Genomic DNA, 11,723 nt, shown 5'->3' with positions numbered 1-11,723 from the left:
CACCTTCCTAGAGGAGCTAAAAGACATCCTCCTGGACCGCCAACAACACCATCCTGGGCCCGCACATCAAATTTATGTGATCATTTGGGACAATGTACGCTTCCACAAAACAAACCAAATCAGAGAGTGGTTCACCACCAACAGTAACCACTTTTTAAACGTCTGTCTGCCACCCTACTCCCCTTTCCTGAACCCTATAGAGGAGTTCTTCTCATCATGGAGATGGAAGGTTTATGACAGACAACCATACACTAGAGAGAACCTCCTAAGGGCAATGGAGCTGGCCTGTGTTGACATCCCAGTGGAGGCCTTCCAAGGATGGATTCGCCATTCCAGGGCGTTTTTCCCGCGGTGCCTGGCAAGAGACAATATAGCCTGCGATGTGGATGAGGTGATGTGGCCCGATGCAGCTCAGCGACATGATGCCGCACAGTGATTGTGGTGTGTGTGTGTGTGTGTGGTGTGAATAAAGTAAATAAAAAAACTTCACACCCTGATCATGTTTTCAAGAGTACTGTTGTGTGCAATAGATTCTGTTTTTGCATTGAGTTGTGTTACAGTAGTGTACATGCAGAATTTACTATAGATTTATACTCTTCATATGAAACTCTCAAATCTAAATGCCTAATCCTCTGCAGAGATCTAAGAACATCCATTACTGTAAAGTTTCAAAAATATGCATTGGCAGTTATGAAACAAAGAACCTTCTCACAAATTGAGCATTGTGTTTTCAATTGTTTTGCTGTAGTGTGTAATGATGTGTATAGTGTTTACATTTTTGAAAGCTTCGAGCTGCTCTTTTGGTGTGAAAGTTTTGAAGTGAGAAGGTGTGGTTGTGTTTATGTAGCTTTAGAAAAGGGTGTTGTGTTTACACATTAGGGAACATGGAGGAAACGTTTGTGAAATGTGTTTTAGCATTTGAGAAAAACTGTAACATCTCTCCTCCAGCCCTCCCTGCTATGAGGCACGGAGGTACAGTGGGTGTTGATGTTGGTAAACTACAACTGTGTGCAGGGCTAGACTGAAGGCTCACAGCATGGCTTTCCTCCAACATAACTGTGAACATGGGAGTGAGACGGGAGGTGGGGCTGATCTGAATCAGTGAGTAGAAGATAAAGTAGAGAATGAGCTGAGAGGTGATTAAGATGCTGTAAGGATCCAAAAAAAGACAAAGATTAAGAAAAATTACCTCTTTGCACATTGTGCACACAAGCTGGTCTCCATCAGTAACAGGCACACATTTAAGAGCTTGTTATCCCATCAAGGGGAAGATGTGAGAGACGTGTGACAAAGCAGAGAGAACGGGGGAGAGTGGAAAACTGATAGGGAGTAAAAGAAAGAGACAGAAAGGGCGAGAGAAGAGGACAGAAACAGCTGAGACAGCAGAGAGGAGAAGAAACCAGACAGAAGCCATCTGCTTTACATCATTAGAGCAAAAGAGGGTCTGGGCACAGACACATGGGACTAAAAGGGATTCATACATGTCTGTCAAGCCACTCCTCTGATGAAAAACAGAGTTCACTGCTTCTTTAGGTGTGATCTGATGTGATGAAAGGTCTATTGAACCTTTCTTCTTCTTCTTTCTTCACACACTAAACCATTTTTTAGCAGCTGTCAACTTAATGCATCCAATTCAGGTTATGGATCAGCTGTGTGAAAAACATTCTACAAACCATAAGGAACCCTCATCCCACAATGAATGGAAACATTTTTCCCAAATTCAGACATCTTGCTAGCAACTAATTAGTGAACCAGCAACATGATATCAAATGTCAGTCAAAAAGAGGACTAAAGAGGCCGGCACCAGAGCGGACTGCAGCCAAACAGAGGCTGTAGGATTTGCATTTTTCCCTGACCACAGTGTCAGTGTCTGGGTGACAGAGGGATGGACAGAGTGTCAAGTTTGGAGCGAGAGACAGGGAAGACAAGGGGATGCACTGTAAAGCCAACAGCCTGTAAACAACTGCTTTTTCTAAGCCAAAGGGTTTAAATAATTCTTTTTTTAAAATTTCACCTTACATCCTGTAAATTATCAGTAATTCACAAACCAGGCCTTTATCTGATGACGTTGAACTACTTTTAAAGAACCCCCCTCTTAACTGAACAGTGTTGAAAAGCTGTGAACCAATTTCCAAACACTTACTGATGAATGTTTCAGGAAATTTCCTTTTTGGTTTTTGTGTTGGCCGTATGGATTTTTTGAAATTTAGGAATGATATTGATTAACCCAATCAAAGTAAACTTTTCAGGGTCAGTTCAAATGAGGTACTTAATATAATTCCCAAATTTCAAAAAGTCTATATGGCCAGTACAAAAACAAAACAAAAAAAAAAATGTATTGTTTAATATCTTTAAAACAGGGCTTTCGGAAGTTCGTCAAAGCTACATTTGACCTCTGGAGTTCCCCAGGGTTCTACACTTGGGCCTGTCACATGCTCCTGCTAGGTCATGTTATATACGGTTAATATCTTTATGCAGATGACAAACAGCTGTAGTTTTCCCTTAGTTCTCATCATATCATGCAACTTGACTCACTACACAGGTGTCTAAATTATGATGTTATAGTTATTTCACAAAATCTTCTGAGACTTAACACTGAAAAATCTGCCCTGGACACCTGCAAATCACTGTCTTCAAGCCTGAAACTCTGTTACAAATTTAAGATAAAAACATTTAGCCAACATGCATTATTATAAATGTTTCTGAGAGATTTAAATCTTTATATAGTTGTTGGCACTGTTTGATCTCTTACTATGACAAGAAAAATGTCACATGCTTAAAAAACATATAGCAAGCAAAGCACAGAGCTCATGCAGAGGTGTGAAGCACTGCCTGGCCTACATACTCCAGCTTATGCTTAACACTTGTACTACAATAACCTGCAGGCTGACATGGTTTTGCAGCACAAGTTCTCATGACTCAGGTTTGCCGCACAGAGCAGAAAAGTGGCATCAGAACAGACAAGAGGTTTATGAAGGGGAGCAAAGAAACAAAGAGAAAACAGAAGGGGCGACTCTAAAGGCCCCATCCTGCCAAAACTCTGAACATTTTTTCCACCGGGCTTACAGAAACCAGGGAATACAAAAATCTGGCCAGCACATTTAAATAAATATACCAAACAGATGGCTGACAAGCAGCACTGTACTACAAATTAAGTCAGCGAGGAGAAATACATGGGCACGTCTATTGAATTCATTCATCGATTCCTTCATCCAGTCATTCCTTCATGCATTCATTCATTCATTCATTCACACAGTCAAATGACTCCCACATCTTATTCAGGGTTTTGTTTGAATATCTATTTTTAGCGTCTTCTCTGTAAGCCATATGCAGAGAAAGCAGATTTTTTCCCACAGAAACTAGATTCCTCATGTCTGACCCCACCACCCTCCTCTACTCTCCTTCCTCCATTTCCGTCCTCCCGCCTCTCAACTGTGAAGGGAAGAAAACATGGCCCCAATTGCTGATCATGCATCAATCTCAGAGACAGAGAAAGGCAGTAAAAATGTAAAATGAGAACAGCCAAAATTAAGTTTTGCACACATGGTCAATAATACTGCTTCAAACTGAAACAGGACTTTCAGCTTCTGGCTCAGGAGATGTCTCCAGTATTACAATTTAAAATGCACAAAAATATACACTAAGGTACATAAAAATATGATGCTGTTGAGCACAATATGGCCCCACACCCACATACTGTGGTCCCCTCTACCTGCCCATACAAACTGGAGGAGGTGGTTAGAGATGAAGTAGTGCTGGTTACCATTACTATGATGGTTAAAGGTGAGGCGGTAGTCATGTACCCCTCTAGAGTGGGAGTGGCAGCATCCAATGACATCTGGTCCTGTCGTGAGCACATGTGTCCGCAGTCGGCCCCACCCACTGAGCGTAGGAGCAGGACCACGCTGGCCGAACAACCCATAATCCACTGCTGTTTGATTCCTAGTCCAGCCTGGTCCCGTCCAGCAGTAAAGGCTTCACCTGAACTGAGGTTCCTTGCTTATCACTGCCAACCTGAGCTCAACTGTCTGCACTGATAACACAGTTCAGTCCAACCAGCCCCTGGTCCAGCCAGTGGTGCTGTACTCTGCTCAAGCCCAGGGGGAAAACTGGGGCTCCATCCTACTTTCCCTGTCCTGCCTCACCTTCCCTTCCAGCTTCACTTCCTCCAGTCCTGCTTTGCAAGCGTTCTCTGTCTTTCCTGCACTGCTCTGCTCAGTCTCCAGCTCCTAATGTTGCTGTTACTGAGCTTACACACTGACAGCCTTACATGCCTCTCTCTCTCTCCCTCTCTCTCTTTCTGGCTCTGTCTTCGTCTAATACACATACACGCACACTGGCTGCAGCAGCACACGGTTCAGCCCAGCCCAGCTCACTCAACAAATCACAGTCTGCAGCAGCTGTCAGCTGACCAGAACCAGCTGCTTTACACACACATACATTGTAACAAACACACACACAAGCCTACATAAATTTTTCTGATTTTCAGTCTGCAGCACTCTCCATCTCAGCTTTTCTCTCAGTCACACCAGTGCTTTCAAATCAGAGCTCTACTGGGTGTGTTTGTGCATCAGCGGTTTGCACGCTGAAAACAGGGCCTAAAGCACAGACACATGCTGATTCAGTCAAACAAACTGCTTTTTAAAGAAACAGTTATGACATTGTGGTGTGTGTTTATACATATGTTTGCTACAGTGAGCTCGGCTTAATGTTCCAGAGTAGAAGTTGGCAGTGTGTGTGTGTGTGTGAGATGGTAGGGAGGGAGTGCTGGAGACTGGTGAGAGATGCCGTTGAACGGAAAGTGGATGGAAAGTGGGGATTGGGTGGCTTTACAGATGAAGTGTGCATGTGGAGTTTTAGAGGACTGTGAAACCCCCATGATGGTGGTTCAGCACAAAGTAAGACAACAGGACACTGATTTCAGTACTTCAAGTGTGAAATTCCATTACATCAGTTTTGACGAGTGCCAGCGACAGTCACTTTTACCACTATAATTTTTCTCATGTCACCATAACATCTGGTCTTGCTTCATTCTTCATGTTCCATTTTCACTATGTGGCTGAAGTGAAAAACAAAGTTCTCATGTTTGCAGCGATTTGAAATTCTTCTCACTATAAAATTTCCATTTACTTTCCTCACTAGTTGTACTTGCTGAGTGAGAAGTTGTCCAAAACACAGAGCTGAGAAAAATATGGATGTGGCACCAGTTAAGTGAAGAGCATGGGCGGATCCAGGGTGTAGCCAGGGGTGGCACCGGCCACCTCCAGAAATTGATTGGCCATCCCTGGTGCCACCCCAGCCAGTGTCAAGCTTGTTATGCTTGTCAGTATTAATGAATAAAAACTGGCAAACAATGACAAATTGTTACATGATATATAACAAATATGTTCCCAGTACTTCATAACTGATACTGGTCAAATGACTTTTGTTTATCATGCATGCAGCATGATATTTGCATTCATTTCTCCCATTGTGTTGTTGTGGAATACTTGTCATGATTCGCCTGAATTGGGGGGGGAACCACTGTGCAGCAGCGATGTCACTGGCTGGGAGTAAATAAAGTGTGCAGCAAAAGTTAGCTGAAGAAAGCACTATGTGTGTCACATGTTTACACATAATAAATAATTTGATTCTTAATAACGTATGGTTTTGTTATTCCATAAAACTAGGGGTTTCATTTACTTTTTTACATGCATTTCAAATGTGCCAGCCATCTGTGAGTTTGTGCCCCAGCCTGGCCACCCTGTCCAAAATTTTCTAGATCCGCCCTTGGTAAAGCGGCGTTCTTAAGGCTCCCTTGTTGGTTTAGTGTTAACTTTGCCATTTTTGTCAGTTACCCAAAACTGAATTTGGTTGAGGGATAGGAGGTGGATCAGGAAATGGGGTGAACAAGTGAAACCAGCTGACTGCAGCTGAGTCACTTGAAAAATCAATCATACTTCTTCTTTAAACCCTAATATTTTCTCGCTGGAACAATTAAAATCACCACAAAAACACACATTAAAGGAAGTGAAAATAACTTCAGACACTGACGCAATATGGAAAATAATTAAATTACTGACCAACTGATTATATAAAAACAAAAGAAGTTAGATTTTCTCCTTTTTGACCTTAGTGAGTTTTCATCAAACTGTAAAATACGACAACAAAACACATAGTTAAACTTAGAGATTAATTAAAAATAGTAGGACAATAGTAGGCTACCTCTGTGCTGTTCATCTGACCTGTCGCTCCTGCACTAGCTGGCTGTCCCACAGCTGCAGCATGTTGGTTGCTGTCCTCCTCCTACATCTGTCTCTTCAGCCGTCTCCTCCTGACCCTCTCTAGCTGCTTCATAAGTGCCAGTAAATATTCGAAATGAATCAACTAGATTGTTAATCACACTGTGTTTTCCAATATTTCTCTGAACGAGGGGGGGGGCAGACATTCAGCGTCAGAATTTATGAACTAGCATTAACTGTATCCACTTGCAGAGCATGTGCATCCATGCTTTATACAGTGTGCTGGCGTCAGCAACAGCTGCATTCTAACGTTAGCTTAACAGGTCTTACTAGCTTGCTAATAACATATTAGAAGAGTTGGATCTCCAAGACTGACAGCACTGTGTTAAAAATAAATAGGGAGAGGAGGTGTTCACAGACAGTCTGTCCTCATGGTCGTCATGTGTTTGTGTGTGAGAGAGAGAGAAACAGAGGGAGGGACTGACCAAACACATGCGCTACACATGGCACTGCACTGAAATAAGATTTAACCTACGTATTGTAATTCAATATGTGGTCGTCAGTGTTGATATTGTGTCGCCCGCCACAAATAAGTCAATGTATGGGAAACACTGTGACACATGACGGTAACTGATTATAAATCTACAGTGAGGTTATGGGAGGGTATGAGTTGATAAATACATGTAAGGCGTTCAAGATAAATTGTGCTAATCAAATATTTAAAGGCACTGAATCTGTGTTCCTTTATGAATAAATAAATGTCCTCTTATGTCTTCTTCTGCTACATTGTTAGCACACAAATATGTTTAAACATGTAAAGGCTGCCCTAAATCCAGGTGGAAAACATTTGCACACACACACACACACACATATATATATATATATATATATGTAGTTTGCTCCACATAAGGTCATTTAAGGGAATATTTTACAGTATGTATACTGTACATTGTCTTCAAAGGCCTTCAGCAAAGGTATAATCTAATGACACATAAGTTAATGTATGGGTCCAGACATTTGCGCACACTGTGCTCCCTGCAGGAGAGTAGGAGGTAACCATGGTGATGTTGTTAAGTCATGACTAAGGTCATTAGTGTCCATATCAGTGTGACAGAAAATCCCACCCATCACCCACATAAATGCTCATTATTGTAATGCTTTACATAGCTAAATTTAAACAGTACAACAGTCACAAACACACACAAAAACACACACAAACGTGTGTGCACGTACGGAATTGCTCTCCCCCACAGTGTACAAATATTAATGTGTCTCCGCTCAGTAGAAGATGAGAGTACACAAGTCCAATGCAAAGTACAAAGTGGAAAGAAAAAAAAAACATTAACCACACCCACCATCAAGCTTCCAAAACCACCGTCTCTAACAGAAGGCTCTTCAGTGCCTGATAGCAGCAGCTAAAACACACAGACATCATAGAGATGGGCTTTGTTTGTACGCCAGGTCTCCACAATGGTCCTGTCATGCTAATATACCCACACAACCATGGCCTCTGCTAGCAAAGTGCCCATGTCACACACTTGGTTTGGTGTTCACTTGCGTTCATGCTGTTTCCAAACACAGATTATATCACTATACTGGCTGTCAGACTGTTTCCATACAAACACTGGTGCAATATTAAACTAATAATTGCATTACATAGTGCTATTATCAAGAGAAGCCAATAGGATAGCATAATTAAAAATGTAATTTAATTAATTCTCGTATGTAATGTATGATTTTATCTGTTTGCCAACCGGCATTGGTAGACAAAGGAAGAAGAAGAATTTATTTTGGGCTTTTTTGTTTGTTTTTATGAATAGATGTAGGAGGACTTGTTTCCTGTTCCTGTGGTAACTCGCTTACAGCTGTGCCTGCAACTAGATTACGGATTAAAATCACTCATTTCTTGGTTTATCTGAACATCAGCTAATGTTTGAGTCAGAATTTCTTGCTATGACCAAATTTAACTTGCTACATTAGGTGGGCTAGCTTAGAAGCTAGTACCTTAGTTGAGCGCAATGGCTAACCCCCTCCTCCTCTCCTTTCTCTTGATGGGAGTGTCACATGGTCAGTTATTTCTCTGCCTTCTTTAGCGATAATGGTACTTGTAATAAATGTCAGATGCTAGCAGCATTAGAGGCGACGCTCACTGAATTGGAAGCGCAGCTCAGTACCATGCAGAACAGCCCAGGTAGCCAGACCCATGTAGCGTTTGCGGGGCCTCCTAGACGTAGCTCAAGGCCAAGCTAGCCGTACCCTAGCGCTTCCCGAGCAGTCGGGATCTCAGCCAGGTGACTTGGTGACAGTTCGCAAGAGTCATAGGCTGTGTCCGAAACCGCATACTGTGCCAGTACGTACTGAAAGCGATGAAGTACCTACTTACTGACCGTTAAAACAGTAGGTACTGTATAGTATGAAGCCTGGTAGTATGAATGAGATTCGGACGTACTACATCCGCCATGTTGATACATCACGTGACATACGTTTTCATAGCAGCGTCTTCTTCGTTGGATAACTCCTGTCCCGGGGCATCATGGGATAGTGAAGTGTCCATCGTATGCACACTGCAAAATCCAACCGGAAGCAGTAGGTCATCCGGGTACTTTTCGCCTACTGTTTTTGGAATACTACGAGTCCGGACATACTACTCGCCTCGCCTACTGCTTTTCGCCTACTATACAGTATGTAGTAGGCGGTTTCGGACGCAGCCATTGCTTCGAAGAAATGCCTACAGTGTATCACCTCCCTGTTCACGTTTCAAATCGACTTTCCCCACTGAGAAAACAACTTGTAACTGGCGACTCCATAGTCAGCAACGTGAAGCTAGAGACACCGGGGGCCAACATCAAGTTGAAGCTACTGACTAAGGGTAAGCCTAAATACAGTAAGATTGTTTTTCACGTCAGCGCTAATGTACATGTACAGTATTAGCAAAGGTGCATTGTGTTGGTTTGAGTATATTATGTCATTACAAGACCTGATCACACCATATTCATGCTGCAAGTATTCCACGTTATACACTACTCAAAAAAATAAAGGGAACACAAGGGAAAATAAGACATTCAACTATGTAATGAACAAGGTATTTAATAAGAATATTTCATTCATTCAGATCTAGATGTCTTATTGTTGTGTTCTGTTTATTTTTTTGAGCAGTATATTTTTATGAAATGAAGCTATTGTGTTTCCCATATGAAACACTGCTTAGTCTTGATGGAGAGCCAGCACAAGGGGTTAACTGAGGAAAGCTGCAACTACAATCTTTGTTTTGAATGTTCTGATGGAGCCATTTTTGGTAATCATTTCACTTCACCTCCTTTTAAATTCAAAGGAGAAAGAGAACTTAATTTAAAGCAAAACACCTGAGGCAACATTTACTAAATGAGGAGCTGAATAAGTGATGAGGGCCTCATACTTCCATGAAACGAAAAAGGAAACTGACACAACCGCTGTGGTTGGAAACACAGACACTGAGGTGATACAGTGTAAAGGAGCCCAGCTCCCAGGACACTTGTTGTTGATTAGGAGGATAAATAAAACACAGAATGAAATGAGAAAAAAAAACTTGACAAGAAAAATGTCAAATCCATAGACAAAGCCCTGAACACCTGTATCACCATGTGCACAATCAGATTGAGTAATCTGGTCTTCTTCATTCTAGCTCCTCTTTTGGTTTCTTCTGCCATCCCCTATTTATTCTCAATTAATTATCTCTAACTCAAATTAACTTGCTATTTCTGAACTCCGGACACTGCCTGGAAAGTACAATATAATATAGAGAAAATACTCGACTGATACACTTGGGAAGCACTCACTACTTTGTGACTCCTGGAGAAATAACAGACCATTTCCAGAGAGATTTCCAAGAAACAATTAAGGCCTTTTTTTATAACTTGATAAAACTTATGGAAATCAGTTTGCTAACTAATAATCAAATAATGACAGAAAGCATATTCTATGTATTAGCTATGTTGCATGCTTACCTGGAACCATCTGATTGGCCACCCCTGCCAGAGTTAAAATGTGATGCTTCTCAGTATAAATCAATGAAAAATACTGTGTGGCAACAATGTTTGTTTTTACATGTTTTTCAAATGTGCCACCCCTCTTTGAGTCTGTGTCCCAGCCTGACCACCCTGTCCAAACCTTTCTAGATCTGCCCCTGCCTGTAACCAGCAACCACAAGGGACGATAGAAATAGTCAAAAAGTGCTTCAGTCCTTTACTTTCTGTAAAAGTAGCAATACAACAGTCAGTTTCAAGCATGTTTTACTTCAATAAAAATAGCCATTATTTATTTTATAGTCATTATTATAGCCATTTATATTATTAAAATTTGAGCAGCAAGATAGTTAACAATGCAATTTATCATGTATGTACATAAAATTTGTATGTATCTACATAAATGTATGTTCATATCTATGCACATAAAATATATAGTGTAAGCTACTATGTTGCAGTACTTAAAAAAAAAATAAAACACACATTAGCATACATTGTATGTATGTGTGTGTGCGCATCTTTGCTATTGTTTGTACCTCCAGAATGCCTGAGTACATGTGCCCCTGTGTACTCATTCCTCTGCTGCCTTGTGTGTGACCAGGGTTAACTTGCATCAGTGTCTGAACCTCTGTTAAGGGATGACATCACTGGGGTGCATAGGGCAGTGTGCTGCTATTATTTGTGGACTTAATGCGTTCCAGCTGCACAGCCTGTAATCCATCTGTTCCCTTCAGAACTACTGCTCTGCTAAACAGCACTGAAGACAAAGTACACAGTGACAAAGTAGCTTGCATGCACGCTAGATTTGCAGGGGTTTGATGCATGCGTGTGCATTTGGGTTAACTATTTTGACAAAAGACAAATCTAAGCAATTTTACTGACTTCAGATACCTCAGTCAGCTTGGCCAAGGAAACCACAGTCCATTAAAACTCCTGCTCACTGCCTTGTAAGTAGTTAGCTGGGCTATAGTTGGGATCCCTGTTGAGCTGGAGGCTGACTCATGGCAGCGGTGTTTGATGTGGCACACAGCTCCACTGAGTTTACTTGGGAAAACACTCTCTTGTTCCCATGGTGACCACAACAGGAAGGATGCTGTCACTCAAGGGTGCTGGGTTCCCAGCAAACAACAGCTTTGCCCCTGGCAATCACAGAGCGACAAGAGGGACCTAGGGTCGACCTCGTTCTGGCTGCACCACCCCCCTGTTCTCACAACATACACACATCCAGTATTTTTCTATGACAGGCTGCAGAGATGGAGAAAGTTCACTCATACTGCAGAAAAATACAGTCCGGAGGAAAAGCTGAAGACTACAGACTTTCAGATAAAGTTAATCTGGAGTCAGTCTCTCAGGAACTGTGGATAATTTAGATTTCTTTTTTTATTTAGATCTGACTTTTTGGGTTAAATAAACTTCATAAATTATCAGTATGCTGTACAGAAGACTGGTGGCTTACAGTAGCTCATGGAGTAAAATGCAGCAAGTGTGCAGCTTTCTATGT

At 41.7% G+C, this 11,723-nt stretch overlaps 1 protein-coding gene across 1 annotated transcript in view; it reads right to left on the bottom strand.

The window, feature by feature from the left end:
- Positions 1-4,291, bottom strand: part of dock10 (dedicator of cytokinesis 10) — a 48,927-nt gene extending 44,636 nt beyond the window's left edge. Inside the window, exon 1 of the mRNA XM_020600136.1 lies at positions 3,764-4,291. Coding sequence (XP_020455792.1) covers positions 3,764-3,922 — 159 coding nt within the window. The 5' untranslated portion in view covers positions 3,923-4,291. The remainder of the gene's footprint in view (positions 1-3,763) is intronic.
- Positions 4,292-11,723: the final 7,432 nt, after the last annotated feature.

This window comes from Monopterus albus, unplaced genomic scaffold (assembly GCF_001952655.1).
Source record: "Monopterus albus unplaced genomic scaffold, M_albus_1.0 scaffold45.1, whole genome shotgun sequence".
Classification (NCBI taxonomy): Eukaryota; Metazoa; Chordata; class Actinopteri; order Synbranchiformes; family Synbranchidae; genus Monopterus; species Monopterus albus.
The sequence above is the reverse complement of the archived record's forward strand: the minus strand, read 5'-3'. Positions and strand labels throughout refer to the sequence as shown.